Consider the following 27,822-nt stretch of genomic DNA (forward strand, 5'->3'; position numbering starts at 1 on the left):
AGATGTGGAAAATCCCAGGTTGTGGGAAAAGCCTCTAGTGATAAAGCCATGGTGAATGCTTGAGGAGTTATTCTAGCTAGGACTGATGTTAATTTATGAAGGTAATCCTCCCCTTTTACCCCATATAATCTCTTCTCTTTGAAAATACCGTACTGCTGTTGTTTTCTCATCTAAACTGGGGGCATTTTTATAACACAAATAAAGATGTCTAGATGCACAGGGCTGCCTTTCGAGAAGAGCTAGTGAACTGCTGACTGCAAGCAAGGGTCGATGTACGCCTGTAGATGGAGTTAAATATCAAAGAACTGGTGCAGATTTTGACAGCAAGATGTGATCAGAGAGATCAGACAGGACTAATGATCCCTTCTTAATTGCCCCATGGTTTACTGTCCAGCTCGCTCCTTGTGAGAGGGAAGGAGGTGTTTCCACTAAGGTATGTAGGTTTGTAAGGCTTGAAGGTATACTTGCTATCTCCTGCTGAACCAATTCATGCAGCTGGCAGGGTGCTTTCAGGCACAAAACTCCTCCTCATCTTGTAGCAGGTACAGCAAAGTGCAGAACTAAGTACAGGCTATGGAGAGCTGCCCCTAGGAGGAAAGGTGCCCCGTGGTGGTGGAGCTGGCAGGGATTTGTTTAAAAAGCCACCGTGTCAGGGCTGCCAAAAGGGAATGGGGATTGGAAGGAGTTAAGGGCCTGAAGTCTGTTTTTGGGTTAGATGACAATACTGTCCAGGGGCATCTACCTCACCAACCACTCCCAGTCAAGACTCCTGCTGATGTTTATTTGAGCTCCTTTTTTTTTGCATTATACCCATCTTTGACACCTTACCCCTGCAACTCTTCCAACTCCACGTTACTCAGACTCCCCTTGTTTCTTTCCACCTAACTTCTCTCTTTTCTTACTTTTCCATGTTGGAAAATTCACTGCCAGGTTCATTAAATACCTCACAAGGACAAATAAACTCCCGTGTTTGTTGATTTGTTACATGGCTACAAAACTCCCGTGTTTGTTGATTTGTTACATGGCTACACTGGATTTACTTTGTCAGCTTAATTGCTGCCCGCAGGTTGGTCAACTGCCATGTTTGTGCCTGAGCTTGCATTTAAAGGTTAACAAACACAGAATCAGACTTTTGCTTCCACTGACACCGCTGGCATTGGGGCTGTCCCTGCCCTGGCGCTTGACGGTGGCCGCGGGCAGGCGGGTTTGGGGCTCTCCGGGTCATTTGAAGGCTGTTTTGGGATGAAGGAAAGCACGGGCTCGCGAGGATGGGGAGCCAGTGGCATGCTTCACCTTTCCCTCCCGCATGGAGCAAGGGGGAACGCTCACTCCCACAGTCCCCACCGCTTCGAGGGCCGGGCGGCAGCGAGACAGCAGAGGGCGCTCGGCGCCCACGCTCGGCTGCTTCGGGTCCCGCGCTACCCGGTGCCTTGCTTGGAAGTTTATCGCGGCGCAGCCGAGCGTCTTCCCGGGGACCACACGTCCCGGCCGCCGCGCTGAGCAGCCTCAACTTCCTTACGAGCTGCTTTACAAACACCGCCCGCCGCCACGTCCCTCGGTGTGCGGGGCAGGCGCGCCGCCGCAACCCGACCGACGAGGGCCCCGCCGCCCCGACTCCCTCCCGCCAGCCCGGACCCCCCTCCCGGCCACCGGGGCGGACCCCCAGGTACGCGGGGCCCCCGCCGGGCTGGGCGGGCCGGTGGGCGGGCCGGTGGCGGGCGGGGCGGCCAATGGGAGGCCGTGGGGGGAGTCGGCGGCGGGCGTCAAGAGGGAAGGGATCAATGAGCGCCAGGCAAAGTTGGGGTCGGGCCGTGGAGAGCGCTACGGCCGTGGATTACAAACCCGGCGGCGTCCCGCACCGCCGCTGAGCGCCGTGCCGGCACCGGGCATGCTAGTGGGGCGGCTGCCGCTGCTGCGGAGAGGCGAAGCGCCGGCACCCCGGTGGTAACTACGGCGGCGATGCGGCGCGGCGCCCCCGGGCGCCCCCCAGCCCCGGAGCGGCGGCTGCGGCGGGAGGAGCGGCAGCGGCTGCAGCAGGAGCGGAGCGCCCCGTGAGCGCTGCGTGCCGACGGGTCTGCTCCCGTCCGTGGAGGGGTAGGGTGAGCGGAGGCTCCGTGAGTGAGGAGGAGAGAAGCGGGAGCGGTCTGTGGGAAAGTGGACCCCGGGGGGCGCCGCTGAGAGCGGCAGCGCCGGGACCCTGTCCCGGTGCGCTATGGGCCGCCCCCCCGCTGCCGGCCTCGGGGCCTCCCCGCCGCTGCTGCTGCTGCTGTCGGTGCTGCTGCTGCCGCCGCAGCTGCCGCTGGGCGCCGCCGCCGAGCCCCGCCAGGTCTTCCAGGTGCTGGAGGAGCAGCCACCCGGCACCTGGGTAGGCACCATCGCCACCCGACCCGGGTTCACCTACCGGCTGAGCGAGCAGCACGCCCTCTTCACCATCAACGCCAGCTCGGGAGCCCTGCACACCCGCACCACCATTGACCGCGAGAGCCTGACCAGCGACGTGGTGGACCTGGTGGTGCTCTCCAGCCAGCCCACCTACCCCAGCGAGGTGCGGGTCCTGGTGCTCGACCTCAACGACAACGCACCCGTCTTCCCCGATCCCTCCATCGTGGTGACTTTCAAGGAGGACACGGGCAGCGGGCGACAGCTTATCCTGGACACGGCCACCGATGCCGACAGTGGCACTAATGGTGTAGACCATGGCTCCTACCGCATTGTGGCCGGCAATGAGGAGGGGCGTTTCCGGCTTAACATCACGCTCAACCCCAGCGGTGAAGGTGCTTTTTTGCACCTGGTTTCCCGGGGTGGGCTAGACCGGGAGGCCACCCCCACCTACCAGCTGTTGGTGCAAGTGGAGGACAAGGGAGAGCCCCGGCGGCGGGGGTACCTCCAGGTCAACGTCACTGTCCAGGACATCAATGACAACCCACCCATTTTCAGCCAGACTCTTTACCAGGCACGAGTGCCTGAGGATGCGCCTGTTGGGGCCAGTGTCCTCCAGGTCACTGCAGCTGATGCTGATGAAGGTACCAATGCTGACATCTACTACCGCCTGGAAGGAGGTGATGGCAGTGGTGGTGGTGGGGAGGGGGCTGTCAGCCTCCCATTTGAGGTGGACCCTGAGAGTGGGGTGATCCGCATCCGGGAGCGCTTGGACTATGAGATGCGACAGGAGTACTCACTGACGGTGCAGGCCTTGGACCGAGGGGTGCCAGCACTGAGCGGCCGGGCTGAGGCCCTCATCCGCCTGCTTGATGTCAATGACAATGAGCCCCGGGTGAAGTTTCGCTATTTCCCAGCCACCTCTCGCTTTGCCTCCGTGGATGAGAACGCAGCACCTGGCACAGTGGTGGCCCTGCTGACGGTGAGTGATGCCGACTCCCCTGCAGCCAATGGGAACATCTCTGTGTCAATCCTGGCTGGAAATGAGCAGCGTCACTTCGAAGTGCACAGCAGCAAGGTACCCAACCTCAGCCTTATAAAGGTAGCAGCTGCGCTGGACCGGGAGCGCATCCCGGCCTATAACCTTACGGTGGCAGTAGCAGATAACTATGGGGCCCCTCCACCATCCCCGGGTCCCCCTACTTCTGCCTTTTCCCCTGATGGAGTGGTGGCAGCTCCTGTGAGCCGTTCATCAGTGGCTAGCCTGGTGATCTTTGTGAATGACATCAATGACCACCCCCCTGTCTTTGGGCAGTCGGTCTACACTGTGAACATCAGTGAGGAGGTGCCCCTGGGCAGCTATGTGAGGGGCCTGAGTGCCACGGACCGGGACTCGGGCCTCAATGCCAATCTCAAATACAGCATCGTCTCAGGCAATGAGCTTGGCTGGTTTCGCATCAGTGAGCACAGTGGGCTGGTCACCACAGCTGGCCCCGAGGGTGGCACTGCTGGGCATGCTGCAGGCACGTCCACCTCCAGCAGGCTGGACCGGGAGACTGCTTCTCAGGTGGTGCTCAACATCAGTGCCCGTGACCAAGGGGTGCAGCCCAGGTTCTCCTATGCACAGCTGGTGGTGACCATCCTGGATGTCAATGACAATAAACCTTGCTTCAGTCAACCCGAGGGCTACCAGGTGTCCCTGGCTGAAAACTCCCCATCAGGAACTGAGTTGCTGGTCCTGAGTGCCACAGATGGGGACCTGGGGGACAATGGAACAGTCCGCTTTTCCCTGCAGGAAGCTGAACCAGCGCTGGCTGTGCTTGGCCCCTCCTCGGTCACCCCTCGCAGGGTCTTTCGTTTGGATCCTGTGTCAGGCAAGCTTAGCACCATCTCGCAGCTGGACCGAGAGGAGCAGGCTCATTTCTCCCTGCAGGTCCTGGCCACTGATTTAGGCTCTCCTCCGCTTACTTCCATAGCTCGAGTTAATGTGAGTCTCCTGGATGTAAATGACAATAGTCCTGTGTTTTACCCTGTTCAATATTTTGCCCATATCCAAGAGAATGAGCCAGCTGGAACCTATGTGACCACAGTGTCTGCCACGGACCCTGATCTGGGACCTAATGGGACAGTCAAGTACAGCATCTCAGCTGGAGACACCTCCAGGTTTCAGGTTCATGGCCAGACAGGGGCCATCACAACAAAAATAGCTCTTGACAGGGAGGAGAAAACTGCATATCAGTTGCAGATTGTGGCCACTGATGGTGGCCATCTTCAGTCACAGAACCAAGCCATTGTCACCATCACTGTCTTGGACACCCAGGACAATCCACCTGTTTTCAGCCAGGGCGTGTACAGTTTTGTTGTCTTTGAAAATGTTGCCCTAGGTTACCATGTAGGTACTGTTTTTGCTTCTACCATGGACCTCAACACCAATATGAGTTACCTTATTACTATGGGTGACCAAAGGGGCATGTTTGCCATCAACAGAGTGACAGGGCAGATCACCACAGCCAGTATTATTGACAGGGAAGAGCAAGCATTTTACCAGCTGAAGGTGGTTGCTAGTGGTGGGGCGATAACTGGAGATGCTGTGGTCAATATAACTGTCAAAGATTTAAATGACAATTCTCCACACTTTATTCATGCTGTAGAAAGTGTAAATGTGGTTGAAAACTGGAAAGCTGGGCATACCATATTCCAGGCCAGAGCTCTTGATCCTGATGAAGGTGTTAATGGTATGGTTCTTTACAGCCTTAAGCAAAACCCGAAGGGCTTGTTTTCAATCAATGAACAAACAGGGGCCATAAGCTTAATAGGGCCACTTGATATAAATGCTGGGTCTTACCAGGTTGAAATCCTGGCCTCGGATATGGGGGTGCCGCAGCTGTCATCTAACTTTATCTTGACTGTATCTGTCCATGATGTAAATGATAACCCACCTGTGTTTGATCAGCTTTCCTATGAAATTACTATTTTGGAGTCAGAGCCTGTGAATTCCAGGTTCTTTAAGGTGCAAGCTTCTGACAAAGATTCAGGAGTGAACGGTGAAATAGCTTATAGCATAATTGAAGGAAATACTGGGGATGCCTTTGGCATATTCCCAGATGGTCAGCTGTATATAAAAAGTGAACTGGACCGTGAAATTCAGGAAAGATATATTTTACTGGTCGTGGCCTCTGATAGAGCAGTAGAGCCACTCAATGCTACTGTGAACATTACTGTAATTCTGGAGGATGTAAATGACAACAGACCCCTGTTCAACAGTACCAATTATGTATTTTATTTTGAAGAGGAGCAGAGAGGTGGATCATATGTAGGGCAAATAAATGCTGTAGATAAAGACTTTGGGCCAAATGGTGAAATCAGGTATTCGTTTGAGCATATGCAGCCAGATTTTGAGCTGAATGCGGTAACTGGGGAAATAAGAAGCACTCATCAGTTTGACAGAGAAGCTCTTATGAGACAAAGGGGAGCTGCAGTATTTAGTCTTACAGTAATAGCAACAGATCAGGGATTGCCAAAGCCTCTAAAAGATCAGGCAGCTGTACAAATCTACATGAAAGACATCAATGATAATGCCCCCAAATTCTTGAAAGATCTCTATCAAGCTACTATATCAGAATTGGCAGCAAATCTGACACAGGTTCTGAGAGTTTCTGCCTCAGATGTTGATGAAGGGGTTAATGGATTGATTCACTACTCTGTAATCAAGGGAAATGAAGAAAAGCAGTTTGCAATAGATAGTAGCACAGGCCAAGTTACCTTAGTAGGCAAGCTAGATCATGAAGCTACTGCATCGTATTCACTTGTCATCCAAGCAGTAGACTCTGGAGCAGTTTCCCTAAGTTCAACTTGCTTGTTGAGCATTGATGTATTGGATGAAAATGACAACAGTCCTTCCTTCCCTAAATCAACCTTTTTGGTGGATGTCCTGGAAAATATGAGAATTGGTGAACTTGTGTCATCTGTCACTGCCACTGATTCTGATTCAGGCGACAATGCTGAACTCCACTATAGTATTACAGGGACGAACAATCATGGGACCTTTAGCATCAGTCCCAACACTGGTAGTATTTTTCTCGCAAAGAAACTGGACTTTGAGACACAATCTCTGTATAAGCTAAATATAACAGCAAAAGACCAAGGAAGGCCACCACGGTCATCTACAATGTCAGTGGTAATACATGTTAGGGATTTCAACGACAACGCTCCTAATTTTCCTCCTGGGGACATCTTTAAATCTATTGTTGAGAATGTACCTGTTGGTAGCTCTGTCATTTCTGTGACTGCTCATGATCCAGATGCAGATATTAATGGTCAGCTAACCTATGCAATCATCCAGCAGATGCCAAGGGGTAATCATTTCCGTATAGATGAAGTGAGAGGGACGATATTTACTAGCGCTGAAATAGATCGTGAGTTTGCTAACCTCTTTGAGTTAACAGTCAAAGCCACAGATCAGGCTGTTCCTGTGGAGTCCAGACGATTTGCTTTGAAGAACGTGACCATTTTGGTGACAGATCAAAATGACAATGTTCCTGTCTTCATATCGCAAAATGCTCTCGCAGCCGACCCTTCGGTTGTGATCGGTTCAATTCTAATGACAATTGTTGCTGCAGATCCTGATGAGGGCGCCAATGGAGAAGTGGAATACGAAATAGTCAACGGAGATACCGAAACCTTCATTGTGGATCGCTATAGTGGAGATTTAAGAGTAGCGTCAGCTTTGGTGCCTTCTCAGCTCATATACAATCTCATAGTTTCTGCCACAGATCTTGGCCCTGAAAGGAGAAGATCCACCACTGAGATGACTATCATTCTGCAAGGGGCTGATGGGCCTGTTTTCACTCAGCCAAAATACATAACCATCTTAAAAGAAGGCGAGCCTATCGGGACAAATGTGATATCTATTGAGGCATCAAGTCCACGGGGCTCTGAAGCTCAGGTGGAATATTACATTGTGTCCATCCGCTGCGAAGATAAGAGTCTTGGGCGCCTCTTTACCATCGGGCGCCATACTGGTGTCATCCAGACCGCTGCCATTCTGGACAGGGAGCAAGGAGCACGTCTCTACTTGGTGGATGTTTATGCCATTGAAAAGTCATCTGTTCTGCCCCGCACCCAACGCGCAGAGGTAAAGCTTTTATTCAGTAATTATTTACCTGTTTGCTTTCTAAATGAACTATTTTATATATTTGTTTTTAGCTATTTTACAGACAGTAGTGCACAGCAGAAGTCAGGAAAGCTAAATCTGCTGATTCATTAGTTAAAGATGACCTTTCAGTTGGTATCCCTCAAACAGTTTTCCTCAAAGCTGCTTCTAGAAATTTGAAAGCAGATTAGGTGGAGTGCTAAAATTGGCTACGCTAGGCCCAGGGTAGGTACTAAATACTCTTAACTGTGACAATATTTAATCATGGGCATTTTTGAGTTTTGCATGTGTTCTCTTTTTAGCAATTGATAATTTCTTTCTATTCCTATGTGAATTATAACTAAGCTTCTTTCACTGCAATAATCATGTCAGTATTTGTCTGAGAACTGACCAGTAAGGTATTGCTCCCTAAACAGCTCATTGAGTGTCTCTTGTCTTGGATGTGCTTGACGTCCCTGCTTGGTTAAGTCTGTCAGATAGGTCTCCTCATGCACCTCCAATTCAGGCCATTTCTTTGCACACATGGATGAGTACGAGAATGATCTTGTTTCTGTTCTTGGGTGTGAGAGACAGTACAAATGCAATGGTTTAGCTGGCAGTTTTCCGTATCATAAAGACGTTTGCCTTGACTGAAGGGTCTTTAAGTGTTCTCTGCATGATTAGCTTGAGGACCGAAGGGTGGACAACAGGTTTGAAACACACCTGTGTAGTATGAATATTTTATTCGCTCTGCCTAGTAATATAGCCACAGAGCTGATCATTTAGGTTATTCTTGCTGGTTTCTGCAGAAATAGTGAAAAGCTTGGTGTGAAAGGGAGTCTTGTGTTTGGTTTAAGTTGTACCATGTTCTAGAGCTGCCTCCTGCACTTCACTATGAGCCATTTAACTTGCAGTTCTTGGAAATCTGGGGCTGGCACTCCTGAGTGGGTCAACTTGCAGAGAATGTTGGTAGTGTGTAGTGATTCAACTATTTCCCTTGCCAGCTGAACGCTTTGCCTCAGTGCTGCATAGCTTGCACAGATCCCAGCTAGACTTGCTCTTCAAAATTATGTCTTAGCTTTGAGCCGTCAAGGATGCTGCGGTGGTTTGGTTTCTGTTGTTGGTTGGGATTTTGTTTTCCTTTGTTTTTAGCAGATGTGGTATTTCTAGTTCTTTAAGCACTGTTCAAACTCAGATATTTCTTAGCACTTATGAGAGAGCTTATCTTAGTGTGTGTGCTGTTGATTATCATGTTTTGAAGAGCAGTAGTGTATTGGAAAGAAGATTCCTGATATATGGGTCTCTGTATCCCTGCTAGAAATTTATAAAAGATTAAACCTTTATAATTTTTTGTGTTATTATTAAGTCATATTTTGTCTTGATGAACAATGTTTTGAGGGTTCAGCCTTTGTCAGTGGGTGTTTAGATCATAATCTTTCAACTCTGTGTTTGTCCACATGACCAAAGGGTTTCTTGACTGGAGAAGACTCAGAGGAGGCCATGTGATTGCAATAGTCTCACACATTGTAGAAGTATTTAATATGAATATTTGGTGAGCAGGGAAGAGAACAGCCATTGAAACTTTAAGCAAATTTTACATTGTTGAATACAAACCACTCCTGAAATCAAAAGCAAATGTTTTATTCCGTGAAGGAACATTGAAAGCAATAGTTGGAAGCTAGGATTTCATATTGCTGGTTGTATCTTTACAGCTTCTAAAATGCTGCTTCTTCCAAATGTAATTAGCTTACTGTGCTTCTTTAGAGATACATTATAAATTATAATCAGCTATCAACTTTAAGAAACATAACCATATGCAGTCTTTCTCTTGACTGATTGGATTTCTCTGGCACAGCTTTTGCTGTCCCACAGTTGAACAAGAACTACTAAGTGACATTCTTTGTGCAAACTGACTGTCAGTGGGTGCTGAATAAGCAATGCAGCTTTTTTTCCATGTTTCTTTTGGATGGTAACTTTTGTTTTGTTTTTTAGTTTGATATATGTAGTGCAAAAATTTTTGGTCTTCATTTTCTGCCAAGCTACTGTCATGAAAAATCAGCCTGTATCCAAGTGTGTAGACACTATTTCTTATCTTTGTAAAGCCACCTTAAAGCACACTTTTGCTGGAGTTTTTGGGAATCAAATGTGCCATGTGGAAGGTTTAATGTTTTTTTGCCAGTTTTTAAGGTAATAGCTTGAGTGGCGGCATAACCGCAACACTGACAAGAGAAAATGAATGTGTGTGGACCTCTACAATATCTAAAACTATGAAGCTTAAGTGTTCTTTTGCCCACAATGTCTTATACATGGCAGGGTGAAGACTGAATTTTTTTTTTTTTTTTTTTTTTTTTTTTTAGTCCTGCTTGAGGAGTAAGTTGTAAAGCATTGATGCAGGTGTGCAGACAAAGCCTAATAAGTCTGGTACCTGGCAGCTTTCTGAACAGATAAACTGGGTATAAATTTGTTTTTTTCAGGAAAAAGCTTGAGTATTGTATATTTTCTTTGTTCCTTCTATGCAGAGTATGTTTGGTTTAGTTTCTGAGTATGTTTAAAGGGAAAAACAGTAACAGGATTTGCTTAACGACTTGTACTTTATTCTTCACTGCCTGCTATGCCTTCTGCCCTGATGCCAGACATCATCCTAATTGCACTGTGTCATGTGAGTGAAACACTGAGCAGTCAGCCACCCAGTGCTAAGCTTGCTGTCTGAGACTGAAGAGAGCAGAAGTAGCAAGAAAGTTAATAAAGTTTTTTATCTAACATAGGTTTTGGGAATCATTTTGGGTGGCAGATACCTGGTGTGAAATAGAGATATTTACAGCTTTGAAGCAGTGGCTAGCCTTTGTCCAGCTGGCAGGCAGTATAAAAGAAGAGCAGGCTTGCGTGAAGCCAATTGCTCTACAAATGAATCAACCCTTGTCCTTGGAAAATGGTGTGGGGTGTTTTTTTGTTGTTTTTTTTTTTAATTTATATCAACTATAATGAAAAGATCAACCTAGTGCTCCAACTGAAAAAGTCTCTATCCAGCCTTTCTCATCCATCCTGGGGCTTCCCCTTTAGGATCATAGGGCATAGCTATGCGGGTTATACACTACCGTTTTCTGAAGAGAGGGTCCAAGGGAAGAGCTATGCAACGACAGGACTCTGGAGAATCCCCTTCTGACCCCAAAACAGCTGGCATGCCTTGTAACTGAAGGATTACATTTTCAGTAAAGCAGCAGCTAAAGAGTTTATAAAACAAAGAACAGTTTATTTGCAGTTTGTGGATTATTGTTTTTTTAGCACTAGGTTTCATATTTGTGTATTTTTCTGTGCTTATTATTACTATATGGAGAGAAGGGCGGGAAGGGTGCGTCAGAAAAGTACAAGTTGTGAGGTATTTATGCTCAAAGTACCAAATGCTTTGAGACTTGCAAACTCAAGTAGTGCCTGTTCTATTGTATTTTACAGCAAGTGGTGTAATTTTGGATAGGTATTACTGAATTAGAAAGCTTTTTTCTTTTGGACATTAGCCAATTTCTGTGTAACCTACAGTGACAAAACAGATGATTTGATGTTGTGTGTGTTCTGTGATCAGTCTTATTTTGCCCTGTCTTGTGTTAATCATTAGGTGTGGCATTGTTCTTCTCAGATAAGAAAAAAATAATGTAGGTGTTCCTGCAGCTCTTCTCTTTGCCCTTTTATGACTTTTTATGTGTTTCTGCTGAAAGAAAAAATGCAGTAATTGCTTAGCTCCTTTCTCATGGCTCTCCAACAGAAATTCTCTTTTAACCTCTTCAGGCAGTGCTGAGCGTTTCACCATCATGATTTTATATTTAATATAGAATGACTAATGCATATTGGGATCACTTGGTAACCATGTGACTTTATTCAATCCTGCCTCCCAAAACAATGATTGTATGCTGTGGGAGACTTTGGGTGGTCGTGTGTTGTACCCTGCTTCTTAGCTGGCAGTAATAACAGGAACCCAGGGACAATACCTCATCTTCTGTGCTCTGTTACTAGGGATTAAATGGAATTAGACGGGATTTCTAGCTTGCATGTTTAACCCTTCAGTGGGCACATTTGCATGTTTAACCCTTGAGGAGAGCAGTGGGTTTGCTGGGGACCAGTGGTGCTACCGTGTATGTTGTATATGACAAATGAGAGGATAACAGATTGGGATGTGAATTATTTGTATATGAAAGATGTTTAACTGAACTTTAAACAGGTTCATAATTTCCAAGGAAGGGAGAGAATAAATATTTATTTATACACTTCATACCTTCCCTAATACCCTGGAAAATGTATAAGCTTTAAATGAAAGTTTTATTGATGGTATTGATTTGAAAATGGAAATACTTGGAGAGGCATATCAATGATCCTATGAATGTTAACATGCTCTTGAAACAGGGGCAATTCCCTTGATTTTCAGACAGGGAAATATGAGGCACCACATTTTCTTTTGCATCTGTGCATGCATAGCTGCTTCTTGTGGTACATTTTGTGACTGGCACTATTGGGAAACTTGGACTTCCAGGTTGGAGGAGGTTTTTATCTCCCAAATCCACAGTCTAGGCAAAGTATGTGCTTTCTTTTATTAGGCAAAATATGGGGATTTTAGACAATGCTTACTGCTGGCATAGTGAAGAGCTGGAATTTAATGAAGACAGACAGAATGAATGGTCCTCTCCTTCTGGAAAGAAAATCACAGGACATTTCACCTTGACCTGGTGTGAACTGCAGCCATGACCATAAAACCATGACTGCATGGGATAACTACTTTATGTGGAGCTTTTAAAGTCACCCCAGCCTAGGTCCTGTCACTCCTGCATCCACTGAACCTAGGAGTGAGGTGGAGTTGCTCAAAAACTGTCTTCTCTGTAGCGCAGAGCTCCAGAAACACAGATTAAGAAAGGGAAGATGCTGCTAAGCAGGAATGACAGAATATGTTGCAGGAGAGGCTACCCAAGCCGTAGGAGCACAATGCACGCTGTGTGCTGTTTGGGTTGGGTACCACTTCAGGGATGTGGGGCTAGCCCTAATATCCCTGAGATGGGAAAGGGATGGATTGCTGGGGCAAAACATTGATGGTGTTACTTCTCTAACCAAGCTGGCTAATGGTGGAGGCCTTTAAATTTAGTTAGAGAATTTGAAACCCTCTTCAGAGAAGTCTGTTATCTGGCATATTTACCCGTACAAATAAGAACAATGGGGTATTCCTTGTATTCATACTATTTATAAATCGGTTTATTCTTTAATGATATATGGCACATTAATTGTAGCTTGACAAAGGAAACTACATATAAAAAGTTTGAGTAAACAATGAAAATCTGCCTTGTCCAGCTACAAAGCCATTTTTTTTTTTCTTCCTGGTGCTGATATTGCTGATTCTGAGTAACTTATAATTATTTAAGTTATTGCTGTCATTTGCCCTTATCTGAAAAGGGATCTCTAAGTTCTGCTTGAACTGGAGCGGGAGATGAGTATGCCTTATGTTGAAAACTGTTCAAAACCAATCTGTGGGGTTTGGTTCAAAGTTGTCCCTTTTTTTCCATCCTCTAATTTCATTAATCATTCTGCCTTGCTACATTTTCTTAATATCTAGAATTTCTCATTTCTTTGCTATTTTAACAGCCTCTGGGCATTTTTGCATGTGAGATCACTTCATGATTTTTATGTTAAAAAATCACTAGACTTTAAAACCAACATACTTTATTATGGAAAATAGTTTTTCATGTGTCTCTTTTGGCTATTATTGCTAGTGTTTGCATTAACCATAGCAAAATTTTCATGTGCTTGTTTTTGGTGAGTGTTAAATTCTTCATACAAATCTCTAAATTATTCTTAGATTCTATTGATGTTAATAAGCAAGTCCTTTTCCATGTAAAATGATACCCCACAGAGCTGCTGGAGTCCAGGTTTCTTTCCATGTTTTAGTCAGGTGAAGCAGCCAGTGGCTGTTCGTTATGGAGTATTCCAGAAGTAGGTCACCAAAGCCTGCTTGTCATCTTGGTGTCTCCGGCCCTCACCACTGGCTTTACTGGGGCAAGAGTAAGTTGTTTTTGGCTCCTGAAATCTTTGCTATTGTCTTTTCCTGTTTCCTGTGCATATCTTGAACCTTGAGACTCTGTCTCATCAGAGGATGTTGGTACCCTTTTGACTGATGGAAGAAGGCTCCAGATGTTTCCATGGTCTCCTCTGAGTCTTTTCAGAGATTGGATTTTGTTGAATCACCACTCCCAAGGGCCAGTTCCCACCCTCCAATAACAAGGTGCCTGTTTAATTTCCATCAAAGCAACCCCTTAGCATGAAATAGTTCTATTGGCATAGTTTTAACTGTGTCTAGGATAGGGAGTAGCATTACTGTTAAGTTAGTTTGGTTTCTTACCCATGTAATTGTGTCTGTGCAAATCCTGCGTGTAGACAAGCCCTAATACTCTTGGGTTTTAATTAGAGAAGAAATTTATGATGACTAAAACTGAAGTAAAACAAAGAGTTTTCCTGACATATTCCTGCATTTAGGAAAAGTGATGCCAGATCAGTATGGCACATCAGTACCATACAGATTTGTTTCAGTAAATTTATAGCCTGACTTCACTTTGCCAAGAATAATACCAGATATGTTAGAGAAACTGTGTCTTTGTTTTACTACGATGTTTCTCTCTATTCCAATAAATCTTATTTTTAATTAGACCCTTAGTCTAGACTGTCACCCAGGTTTGTTTTTGTAGTGATTTATTTTTGTTTACTTCCTCAGAGCAATAACATACCAAAAGGACAGTAGAACAGATGGGAACTGATAGCTATGTTTGCACTGTAAAAATACATACAGTTGGGTTAGTTAATGCAAAAGAATTTCAAAGAACCTATTATGAAGCAGTAATTTATGTGCCAACAGCTATGCAAAAAAGAAATGAAAACAAGGATTTGCCTTAGCGTTTCATGTTCTGCAGTCTTTGCACATATATGCTGTTAATAGGCTGTCGCTTGTAGTGGCATAGTGATATGCAATTAGTGTATAAGGGTTCTACTATATTTAACACAGCCATCCAGACATCCAGCTCTACAGACAGAAAGGAGTGCTCATGGTGATGGAAATATTCAGCTGGCTCAGACAGATGGATGGAGCTTTGGGGGCTCTTTCTTCTGGAGAAGAGCACCTTCTTGCAGTGCATCGCCTTCCACCTCCACTCTACCCGGTGGCCCAGAGGTGGCATCCCCTGGCCAAGTCTGGGTCCCCAGCAGTGACCTTGTGAAGGATACTAACTCCTAAATGTCCCATGAAGTTTATCTGGATACTCTATTAGAGGTGAGACACAAAGAAAGGATTTTTCTTACAGTTCTTGAAGTGAAAAAAAAAGAAGTAATAGCTTTGAGATGTGCCATATGGCCAGTAGGTCAAGTATCATCAGCATTAAGAGAAAATCATAACTTTCTCTATTTCACATATCATTTTCCAGCCTCACGGCTAGCTGTGCTCTTCTAAATACACATACACATGCATGTGTCAGAAAAATTCTGTCTTCAGTCACTGAGTTGGATGTGTCTGGAAGACAACCAAACTGGATCAAGCAGTGCTGTAGTTTTCTTTGTAGGATCTGCCTATACCATTTTCAGTTCTTCGGTACGTACTGGACTGCTCCCAAGCCAAAGCGCCAGCTTGCCATTACTAGCAGAGAATTATAGAATCACAGAATGGTTTTGGTTGGAAGAGACTTTAAAGCTCAACCAGTTCCAACCTCCTGCCATGGGCAGGGACACCTTTCACTAGACCAGGTTGCTCCAAGCCCTGTCCAACCTGACCTTGAATACTTTCAGGGATGGGGGCAGCCACAGCTTCTTTGGGCAACCTGTGCCAGTGCCTCACCACCTTCACAATAAAGAAGTTCTTCCTTAGATTTAATCTGAGTCTACCCTCTTTTGGTTTAAAAGTGTGTAAAAGGTGAGAGAAACGTGGCAGTGTGATTCTTTAAGTTAGTTTTCTAGGAGATTCACAATTTATCTATTTCTTCCATAGTACAGTTACTGGCTACAGTTTGTAGCCAGTAACCTGATTTCTGGGGTTTTGAGCAACCTGGTCTAGTTGAAGGTGTCCCTGTCCATGGCAGGGGGTTTGAACTGGATGATCTCTAAGGTCCCTTCCAACCCAAACCAGTCTGTGGGTCTATGAATTTTTAAAATGACTCATTTATTTAATAAGAGAACACTAAAGCTGCTATGCAAGGACCGGCATTGGTGTCAGGTCTTCTGGGCCTCTGCTGCATGCACACAGCATGGTAAGGGGTCAAATGCTCCTGCCTTCCCTAGGAGGAAGATGGGGTTTGTACCAGAGCTGTACAAGGGTGCCCAACCTACCATACTGCCCATGAAGGGCATGTCATCTACTTACTTAATTCTTTATGGGCAGCACTGATAAAGCCAATGAGACTTTGGGTCTTAGAAGTTACTTCTGACTCATTTCCAACCCCTTAGTTAGAGGCATCTTTTATGCGGCAGATTATTATATTGGTACAGACCATAACAGTCATTGTCACTGATGGGAACGAGGAGTGGATTTAAGAGCTGTACTATGGGAGTAACTGTTTTTGGAGGTCTCTGTCAGAGCTTTGCAATCCACTTAAGACTTTAAGTGCTTCATATCTAGTCCTCTTTGGGTTTTTAGGCAAAAGCTTTATATTTGGTAGCTGCAACATTTCTTGAAATACAACTCAGGAAAAGACTATTAATTCTAAGAATGTGTATAAGATGTTTCACCTACCTAAGTCAGTAGTCTTCTTTTTAAGCTATGAATAGAATTTATATCCTGCTTGGACTGAATTAATTTAAATAGCATCCAACACTAGATAGTGCAGGATTAAATTCAGCAATAGTAATTTGCTATAGGTATATTAAGATAGAAGAAGCACTACTTAGAACTTTAAGCTGGAGGGGTGGGTTTGCCACAGGCCCTGTGTGTGGGGAAATACGTGATTATGTTTCCCTTGCAGTGTACTGGAAGATGAATTGTTCCTTGGAGAGCTAGAGGGAAAACTGAGTTGAGGGCTTTTCATGTCAACTCCTTTTTGGATCATTTTTGATAAATAAAGATAATTATACCATAATAGTTCAGAAGAATAAATAAGATGTCTGAGCTATGGTACACATCTGTAGTGTATGTGCTTAAAGCTTGAATTTTCCATAGGGATTTTCTTCTATATTACACTTCGGGTTTCCTGGTGTTTTTCCCCATTCCACATTCCTTATTCTTTTCAATACAGCAAATCTTTTTAATCCATCAAAATGTCATTCTGTCTGAAATATGAAGACATGTTGCAATTACAAGGCTGTTTAGAAACAGAAGGCAAACTCAGTAGTTTATTGCGCTCTTATTCTTTTGAGACCTGCATTTTTGTTTATGTGATTTAAATGACTTTTTCTGAGCACGATTCTATTCCCTTTGAAAGTTGCCTAATAAACTTTTTATGCCTGTCTGCTTTAGAAAAGAATTTGAACCTTTATGATTTCAGGGAAGAAATTAATGAAAATCCCGATTTTAACCCCAGTAGGGTCATGTCGGATTGTCTGGAAACTAATTTATGGTGGTGGTGGTCTTAGATGAAGTAGAGGCTTTCTTTCCACTGTTTTCTCTCTCTAACAGCACTCTTAGCTCTTGCACCTCTGACTTTTAAGGGATTGGCTTATTTTATTTTATTTTTACATATAAATTTCTTAGCACCAAGTAATTTCTATGGCCAGCACCGAAAGTTGTGTGGGGTTTTATCATCTGTTTGTTTCCTCATGCTGTGTTATCAAATGGGGATTTAGCTACTCAGAATAAGGTTAAGTGATCATGTTGAGATCATAATTAATTAAACATAAGCTCTGATACCTTGTTATTTCAAGACATGCAATCAACAGATGGAGAATGCCGCCTGACCCACGTGCTGGTGGAGAGGGGAGGAAGTGGGAGTGGACTTCTTGCAGGGCAGGATGATATTGAGTAGGAGCAAGCTGCACACATGCCTGCCAAAATACTTGGATCAGACTAAAGGAACACAGATGGCTGAGGCTGATAAAGGTGTCTTTTATTGTTGGTTTGGTTTGGGCTTATTTTCTGCTCGGTACTGTTTTGAGTTTGTGTGTGAGAGGGGCAAGAGGGGAGGAATATGACTATATGAATATGTTTGTTTTGGTACATTTTACAGCGCAGGAAGGAGTTGCACAAATTCAATGCTCCTGCTCGGTAGGACGCCAAAGGCTGGAGCTAAGCCCTCTTTTAGGTTTCTGTAACAAATGAACAATAATGTGTCCTCAGGGATTTATGTCATGCTGTCCAACCTTTGGCTCTTATCTGCTAATAGAAAAATCCCGATGCATTGCTGAAAGTAGCTCCTGCAAATTGGACTGAGAAGCCTTAAAAGCACGTAACTGCCTCTGCTCATAACCAACCTCAATGTTAGCTCACCCCTGTCATGGACTTATGTGATGTGTGTGTGTAAATAAACCAGTATATATGTAAGTATACATATATATGTATAAATAATGTCTTGTCTTCCGAGAAGGCAGCAGTGCCTAAGTCTGTCTGCAGTTTGTCTGACAGAGGAGGAAGCCAAGCCACTGCGGGACAGGGGCATGTAAGGGAAAGCATATCCCACAGACTCTTAATCTGAGGAAAGTTATGTTCTTCTTAGCTTTTGTTATTTACTGTAGAAACTAACTGGTCACTGCTATCTAAAAATGGTATGTCTGAACTTACAAGTTGCTTGCAGAAATAAATCATTGTCACCAGACATAGCGGTTGTTCCAAGTCTGTTGGATCTGTTACACCCATGAACAACACCATCCATCATGGCAGGGCTGAGGAGAAGGGGGTAGAAGCAGCAACTTCAACTCCATCTATTTGAAGCAAAGTCTAAACCAAGCAATTTCATTAGAAAGCCTTAAAGATTCTTGTTTCATGAATGGTGGCAGTAATGTTCTCCTGCTCGTGACAGCTGGAAATCCACAGGATGTTCTTGCTGGTAAGCATGAAAGAAAAATGCTACATGAGACTTCATTCTAGGGCAAATAAATTTTATTTTGAGTAGCACTTTCAATTTGCAGTCATTAAGTTGAGCTATTGCAGTCATTTTTCATAGAAACAAATATATTAGAAAATGTAGTTGCAAAGTCATGCTCCTAATGGTATACTGTAAATGACTAAGACCAAATTTCATTCAAAACAGTGCTGTTTTGGTCTATTGTCTTCAAAATGCTCTTTCTCTCCTTTCTTGATCACCCCATATTTATATGTTTTTTAAACAGACATTGAAATTTTTTTTTTATATATATGGTTTTTTTTTGTGCAGCAAAGCTGCCTGAAATTGGTGGAGGGAGACATTGTTTCATTCTGAGGTTCAGTGCTATAAAAATGGGTGTGCTTTCCTGATGCCTTGTGGTCTTACATATGCAAACAGCTTTTCTATTAATACACCATAATATTATGAGTATTAATTGTGGCTACTGCTATACGAATGGAAAAATAAATGCATCTACTTTTGCTCTGAGGGGAAAAAAAAAAGCCCTTTGTGGGAGCAGGAAAATGCAACTTTTTTTTTTTTTTTTTCCTGTGAAAATATATCGTTGTTATTACACTTTGTCTCTATAAAGGATGTATGAGCATGAGAATCTGGAATTTATAAAAGAAAATATTACAAACAGTGGACTGTCTTTTTTTTTTTTAATTGTGCTGATTTTCCATTGCTGTAACTATATTTTATTTAGTTGAATTACTTTTTTTTATACCAATTACATTGGCATAACCAAGCAGAAAATGTGGCCCTGAGTAAATAAGACTGAACTTCGGTTCATGTAAATTGAAATCTATATTGAAAGTGACGCAGGGTAAACACTAAACATACAACAAAAATCTTGCTTCAGCCAAGGAAATAAGGAAATCAAGACATTCTGCAGCCTATAATTAGGCACAGGGATGTAGCTCTGTGAAAAGGAATATAAGACAATGGTATTAACACAGTACTCCAAGGGAAAGAGCAAGTGATAAATTACTGTGCATTGTGGGCTGCAGGATGACTTAATAGAGTACAGTTTTGTGTCCATTTAGAAGTCAGGTAAACTCTAGACATTAATTGGTAAACATGCGTTGCTTGTTCATGTAATTTAAAAATAAACGAGAGCTTTATCTAGTATTAATATAGAGTGCTTTCTGTTGTGGCATAGTTTGAAAAAGACAAAAATCAGCTGCTTTATCTGACCTGAGTCGGGGCAGGCACTTGACGTTTACTTAGGCTGGTAAAAAGAAGTAAAAGCTGTCTAAAGTAGTTTGATGAGGCTTATAAAGAGAGCATGTTTTCTTGCTCAATATTAGCTTAAGGTGAGGACTATAGTGTTATGTTGAGGCTTTTCCTCATTTGGCTCTCCAGATGCACAGTTGAATTCAGAGCATGTAACTTCAGCTTTGAAGACTAATAATCCACCTTTTGAGGCTTTCAGTATCTCCTCATGGTAGGATAATAGATCCCTTGGAGACCGTCCTTCAGGGGAAATCAAGAACGGGAATGTGCACATCCACCAGGGGGTAGAACACTTGCCCTCCCAAAATGTCCACGCAGAGACCTGTGTGTCTTGCTTAAAGAAAGCCACCATATTTGAGATTTGGTTAAATTTGTGCAGTGAATCCCATAGCAGATGCAGGGTTTTGTTTACATCAGGAAAAGCAATTGTAAACACTTACAGCATGCTTGAGAGCAGGTTGGTGCTAACAGGTCTACCTTTCTACTGCCCTCAAGTTCACCTGCAGGTGGAAGGGTGTGAAATAAATGTGCATTCAATGGTTCATAAACATGCAACCAGGTTTACATGTCAGCCTCCTCTTTGAAAGAAATTGAGTTTATTAATGGGTTTTTAATTTTCATTTGAGAAAGTTAAATTGAAAAGAATTACTTTCGCCACCACTCCAAAATATATTTTAATATAGTTATAGCGAATACCTAGCTGTCTGTGTAAAAAAACAGAAGTCTGGCATTTAGAATAAAGGATTCTGATACAGAAACAGATCATTAGGCTTCCTTTGCAACTGCCACAGACATTGATTAATTGGGACAGTCAGCATGGCTTGCTTTTAGAAAGAAAGAACTTAATGATTAGCTAAGTTCTTTTTCTGTACCCCTCACCGAGCATATAAAATGATTATAAAAGAATATAGAAAAGAGGCAGTTGGGGTTGTTGTTGTGCACAATTGAAACACAGCCAAATATTTCACAATATACTATATATAGTGAGAAACATTAATTTCCATGCGCTAGCTGTCAAGATCTGAATATAGTAATGTATGCTCCAAGTCATTCTGTGTTCTTTGGAAAGGAAAACTTGTCATTCTCCATGGGTTGTAGATGAAGTAACACCTATGCTGAATGATCTACAAACACTTAGTTTTGCATGCGTTGCAACACTGGAATGGAAAACCAGTTTTTGATGAGTTATTATCAATTTTAAGCCAAATGATGGCTTGATGTTTCTAAATGCTTACTGAGAAGTAATGAGACTTGAGATGTGCCCTCTGTGAATGTGTGTTTGCTTTTTTTTTTTTTATTCATGTTATCTGGGGAAGTGAGAAATTTGTTCTGTAGAGTAAGGGAATGGTCAGGGACTCTGTCTAATGCAGTTAGCAATGTCTGTCATGTCCCACGTGTAATTCTGTGTTCTTGGTGACTGCCAGCAATGATTGCAGCATGCTGCAACGTGTAATTAAGCATCTCTTGAATGAAGCCTACACAATATTCAGTATTTCTTTTACCTGGATCAAATTCAACTCTGTTGAAATTAGATTTTCAAACCTGAGTAACATATAAAATTTGGGCATATGCTTCTTCAAAGCGTGTTCTTGAGATTTAGTATATCAAAATATTTATCTTCTTGTTTGTCTCTCTAAACTGGGATTTGATTTTTATCTGAAGGGGTAGTGGGATGATAGCTGAGCTTCTGTTGTGCTTTAGGAAGTCATTTGCTTTTATGTCACGTAAATCTTCAAATTATTTAATAATGCCTCCTTCACATATGGGAACCTGCAGCGTCGAGATGCATTCAGGACGGAAAGAGACAGAAAGAGTATTGATTCATCTTGTGTGACTTGGGTTAAGCAGGAACAGCCCAATGTATGTAATAGATGCAAAGCTTTCAGAGATACTGTGATTTGTGGGGCACCAAAGTTTTTGCTCCTATTCAGTGACATTGGTTGCATTTTTCTGTTCTGGTTCCCTGGTTTACTGTCTGGAAACTCTGTTTATTAAGATACAGCTATATGATTCACCAAGCTTTTAAAATACAGAATTTTATGTAACACTGTGGTAATCTTGAATCCATTTAACAAATGCAATAGATTTATGTGAAATTTACAGCAGAGTAGTTTCAATGCGGTGACTTTGATTTATGTGTTATGAAAGATAAACCCTTTGTAAAACTACTTTATAAATATGGCATTTATATGTGGGTTTATGCAGTCAGTGCCTGTCAGTAGCTTCCAGCTCAATGTTCTTGTCTTCTGAATCCCCCAAAAGTAATTTTGCCTGTGAGTTATTGAACTCAGCCAGTGGCAGTCTTTTAAGTGCCAGCTCACGCACACCTAACCATTTGAAATTTAATATTATCTTGATGGATGCTGGAATTAGGTCTCTTGCAGCATGTGAATAGTATCGTCAGAAAAATTTACAACTTCAAATCCAAGCCTAATATATACACTTTTGAGGGAAGGTTTGTGTTACAGGCTGATAGGTTTTGTCTGGCTTTCCAAAACATTGGTGGGATGATGACACTGCAATGTGGTGGTCTGGTAGTCTCTCGTCTTGAGGATTTACTTTTGTGTGAGGAACATAAATTCTCCTCCAGGCTTTGTATTAATATTTATTGTGACAGTAGCTTTATTTTCTGAAAGTTGCCTTCATTGGGCATTAGTATCAAAGCTTTCAATAGGCTTAGAGTGTCCAGGCATCTCCTGGGACTTGGTTCGTGTATCTGTTTTGGGTGGGAAGGGGTACCTCTGTAAGGCTGGATATTGCTCTCAATGGGAAGGGGCACCATATTGTGTCCTTGACATAACTGGGGGCACAGAAATCCCATTTTCTTTAGAATCTTCTCTGTACTGAGCCTTCCTCTTTTATTGTTTTTTTTAAGCTTTCTGTAAGATTGTTAGCTGTCATATATATATATTTAGAGACGTTTATATTTTTCTTTAGCAAACAGAAAACCATGTTCTTCACATTTAAAACCTTAATTTTGTGTTTAATAGTTATAATTCTGAAGTCAGAAATGTTATAGTAGTCAAGTTTTAACTGTTTTGCAGCAAGTCTTCCAAAATAATCAGAAAGTTATCAAAGGGTTTAATTAGTAGTGCATGTGCTTCCTCATTTCAAATGCAGACCTGCATAGGTGGATAATGGGTTCCAGGAATAGGTGGAATGAAAGAATGCAGCTGGATCCTGTGGCTTCAGAACAAGTCAAGGTCATCCAGAGCCAGGGCTTCAGGGGTCCCTGAGGATGAGCACTTGGTTGTTTGCAAAGTGATTTTCTCAGGCACAGAGGTAGCTTGAATATTGACTGTCCTTGCAGTGGAAGTGGATAACCACCCTTATCCCTCTTGCACAGTCTAGAGAGCCTCTGTACTGTGGCAAGAGAGGAGAGAGGTGGTCAGGGAATGGGATGATATTCTCTAAGGACAGTGGTGGAGCCCCTGAGCCAACTATCATTGTTCACTCTATTCTGCATCCTGCCTTTGCCCTGGCTCCAAATCCTGTAGCCCACATCTCCAAAGCATCATTCTGGGAGGAACATCAGGCCATGAACCCACTGTGTGCGTGATGTGAAGGTGCTATAGAGTGGAGAAGGCTTGCCCCAAGGGTTCCCACCATTGCCTGCCTCTCACTCTCACTTTTATGAACCACTGACTGGAATGGTCACCCGAATTGAAATCATTGCAAGGTAATTCCATGTGTAGAATTCAAGTCTTGACTCAAGAGAATCACTCAAAACCAGTAAGGTAACATACCTTTACTTTAGAAGGCAGGTGCTAGTTTTTGCTTTCTATTGTACTCTAGTTTTCACTGTCATTGACAGCACCCATGGGTATTTCACTCTTCTGTTAATTTCCAAATGTTAATTATATGTGTGTGTATGTTTATTTTGGTGTGTAGTCATTTGTGTTTATTGTTTTTATTTAACATTTCTTCCTGCTCTGTTACTGGCAGCAGTATTTGATTTATTTACGTGATTAATTCTTATCCCTTTGAAATCTACGGAGCCTTTAAATAAGAAGAAAGAAATCCTAGCAATGATAATAGCATTCAAGCTCCTTTATCTTCATTTTGTTCCAGTGCAGTGGTGGATATTCCAAATTCTCCATGGTAATAGAGAAGTATTTCAGAAGCAAATATCTTGCCAGATCTTTGCATTTTCATTACAATTATTGCTCCGGAGCACGAGTACTTTATCAGCCATAGGCTTTGTAGCACTGGAACATGGATGTTTAAAGCTGATGCAAATGAGCATTCTCTTTTCATTGTGAGTTTACTGCTGAAGTAATGCAATTTTTAAGAACCAAAGATCTTTTCTTAGCAGAACTTCATTGGCATCTCTTTGGTAAGCAAGAGGCGCAATGCATCCCCGTGGTTTCTTACAGGCAGAACAGAAAGTTCTCCTTTACCCAGCCTGTTTTGTTACTTGCGGATTATGCGCATTAGTTGTTATCCCATTATATGGTACATTCATAAGTGTTCTGTTCAGGATCTGAAGTAACCAGGTTGGGACTGTGTATAGCCCTGCTGACCTGAAAAGAGCACAGTCAAAAAAAGATCTGAGTGTTTGGTTACCGCAGGGACAAGTAATTAACCAAAGATTTTGATTTACTTAAATCATTTCAACGTTTATTTGTTCTTGTATGTTTACCTGCCCAACTGCTAGTCTCAGGCAGACATCTCCCCTCTTTGGTTTCACATATCACATCTGGCCTCAGCTGCAAATAGGGAAATAATTTGCTGCTTCTGAAGGTTCTGCCTGATCTTATGATGTTCCTACTCTCCAAGCCTTACAAAGAACAAGGTCGGAAACTGCGGAGCTTTTCTACATTAATCAAAGACACAGTCAACTTGAAGTAACAAGTATGTTTCTTTTCCTATAACAGCGTTGTACTTTTATTTTGTTTCAGTGTCTTATATTAATACCATAATTTAGGCCCTATTTTGGACTGAATTTAGAATTGGTGCTTGTACCATTAAACCGTTTTAATATACACTTATTCTACTTAGGGCATTTGTGGTTCAAACATACTAACATTTCAAAAGAAATAGTTTTAGTTTTTTTAATCTAAGCTTTCTTAGACCAAAAATAGTTTTGATTGAGTAAAGGGTTGGAATGACACAGCACTGTCCTTGATCGGGCTAATTACTGAATATTTCAAATTAAGGATATTGCTTATGTAAACCCATGAAAGAAGTGATTTAATAAAAAATAATGCTTGAAGAGCTTTCATCTCCAGTGAGATTACTTGCATGAGTCAGTTGAAAAACATTCACCTTTGTTCACTGACATTTAAGAAAGTAGCTTGGAGCTACTCCTTATGTTGTAATTACTTGCTTAGCTACTGACTGATGCATCTGTAATACAGAAGATTAATTCTGTACAAATTACATAGGATAGCTAATTTGATATTTAAGACTTCCTTAATTGAGAAGCTAAATAATTATTAACAATGAAACTTAAAAAAAAAAATTATAATAATTAGCATAGTAAAACTGTTATGCCTGTGAGGCAATAGAGCTTTGGGAGGCTTGGGCAAACATTGGATCTGAGCCACTCAGTTATGGGTGGGACAAGTATAATAAGGCCAGGCGAGTGCATGGATTTGTCTGCATTTGAATTAATATATTAAGTGCCTTTTTATTTATTAGACTGCTGCCTTCATCAGGGTTTGTTGTGCATTCTTGGCAGCATAAGAATATGTATGTTGGTGGGAATAAGAAAATTATAAATTATTTTCTGCAATCCTGAGACTTGAGCCTAGATGAGAACATTGCAGTGAGGTCTGTCGTATATGTGTGTCCCTGCATCAGCTAAATATGTGGAATAATGTATAAGTAAAGGGCTTCATACTTAGGAATTTTCATATTGGATTATTTTTGAGACATCCTTTTTTATGTAGATAAACATTTCAATCCAAATAGTAGTATCTGCTGCAATGATGTAGCAGCACACATATGCATTATGTAGAGGAAGCCAAGAAACGGATATAATTATCCTATCATCACCCATGAGAAATCTGTATGTCACTGTTGTGCTCCTGAAGACGATATCGTGTCTTCCTGTGGATAACATACTGGTAACTCTTGAAGGTATTGCTGAGTATTCCTTGAGATGTTATCCTGATACCTTTCTGTCATAGCCCAGGAAAATTAACAAAGCGGAAAAACACTACTATAGGGAAGGATACACTTCTGGTTGAGGTCTCTGACACTGGGCATGAATCTCAGTGCCAGACTCTGTCATGCTAAGGAGGTTGCTCAGTCTGTGCCATAACGGTTCACCCAAAATGTTTTGGAAGTATTGGTCACCTGTTAGTTTAGGTTAATGAACTTTACAAATTCGTATTTGACAGGTTTGGATAGATGGTGATATTTTATTTTTTATCCTTTAATTTGAGAGGTGGTAAGTCACACAGAAGTATGCCCCATGGGGCGGTTATGTATACCAGTATTCTAAACCTCTGCATCTGTCCTGTTAGCTGGGGCCTGGTCAGTAAAGATCGGAGAGCCACAATATTGCCCATGGTTGTGTTTGAAAGGTGGTTTTCTTCCCTTTTGACTCTTAAAATAAACTGCTTTTCCCTGGTCCTTCTTAATACTTGAGCACACCTTTTTATTTCACAAACCCTGCCTTGCAGGTTCTCCACTTCTCTATTCACAGGCTCTCTCAACAGTAGGAAAACTAGCAGTTCTTATTAATTTCAATTCTTAATTTTGATTGATTCCAATTTTTACTACTTTTAACTGAAAGGAATATTGGTACTAAAGGATCCCTAAAGATTATAGCTCTATCAGTTAGATACCATGCTGCTTTGCTGCTTGATGTAGATAGAGAGCTCCCATCACTAGAATATAATCTTGCTACTCAAAAAGAAAGCATTGGTATGGTAGGCATGTTTGTGCCATGATAATTCTGAAGCACAATGAAGGCATTTGAATAAACAAACTAAATTTGTTGCTACTTTCTGAGTCTTATTCAGTACTGAAAGCTACCTGCTTGGCACTGAAGCATATTGTTAACTTTTTAAAAGGAGCAAGGTTTCTAATTAGTTGAAAGTGAAATTACATTTGTCAGAGGATCTTTGTGAAGAGGGATGTTTAATTAGAGCAGGACGTGCATTTGTGGGTCCAGAACAGGTAGAGTTAAGTCTGAAATAGTGTGGGACAACAGATGAAAGTATGGAAGTATATGTAGGTATATCCCTGCAATGCTAAATGCAACTAGTTAGATAAGTGAAGTTAGTTCTTGCAGTGAGATAGGATACTGCATCTGCTTCTGCATATCAAGACCATAAGGCTCATGGGATCTTAGCATGTGCTTGTCAACAGGAACTGCCCATCTTTTCTTGTTTTCTCTACTACCTAAATTCAAGTGTGCAGATATCTCCTCTAGTGATCCCTATGCAGGTTTTTTTTCCCAAGGATTAAAAATTTGTTTGCTTCAGTAAATCAAAACAAAAAGTATCAACATCCCCCCCATTAAGCAAACAAACAAACAAACAAAAACACAACCTCCTCCCCACCTCCCCAGAAACAAACAAACAAAAAAAAAACAACCCCCAAAAAAACCTAACTAAGAAACAATGGTAAAAATATTTCACTAGAAGCATTTAGGAAGACTTGAATAAATAAAATGGAAGGAAGATGCAGTAGTTAAGACTTAAAAGGATGGTGTCCTTGAGAAGGATCTTAGCTGTAGAACTGCAAGAACTGACCAGAGGTGCGGGGTGTTGTATTGAGAGCATTGTTGTAAGTCTGGAGACAAAACTGAATGAGAGATGATGCCTGCTGGGGAGGAGCTGTGGTGCTTCAGGTGAGTGAATATAGTCAGTGAGCTGTGATTCAGATAACCTTCTGATTGATGACAAAAGATGTCATGTGGATGTAATTAATTTTCAGTGACTTGTCAATGTCTGCTTGTGCCCCCCAGCTGCTCATATGGATAAACAGTATTTCTTAATGCAGCTTGTTTGATATTTGTCCTCATGCCCATGTTTCATTACATTCATTACATTCAAATTAATATTTCATATACTACATTTAAAGATCATCTTAAATCATCAC

General features: G+C 42.4%; 1 protein-coding gene across 1 annotated transcript in view; it reads left to right on the forward strand.

Annotated features, from left to right (window-relative positions):
- The first annotated feature begins 1,987 nt into the window (after positions 1 to 1,987).
- The window catches only part of FAT4 (FAT atypical cadherin 4), a 131,929-nt gene continuing 106,094 nt past the window's right edge, over positions 1,988 to 27,822 (forward strand). Inside the window, exon 1 of the mRNA XM_061472183.1 lies at positions 1,988 to 7,513. Within this exon, the coding sequence (XP_061328167.1) occupies positions 2,213 to 7,513 (5,301 nt within the window). The 5' untranslated portion in view covers positions 1,988 to 2,212. The remainder of the gene's footprint in view (positions 7,514 to 27,822) is intronic.

Source organism: Pezoporus flaviventris, unplaced genomic scaffold (genome assembly GCF_033815535.1).
Source record: "Pezoporus flaviventris isolate CSIRO_AGI_PZ_B2104156 unplaced genomic scaffold, CSIRO_AGI_Pfla_v1 ptg000070l, whole genome shotgun sequence".
Taxonomy (NCBI): domain Eukaryota; kingdom Metazoa; phylum Chordata; class Aves; order Psittaciformes; family Psittacidae; genus Pezoporus; species Pezoporus flaviventris.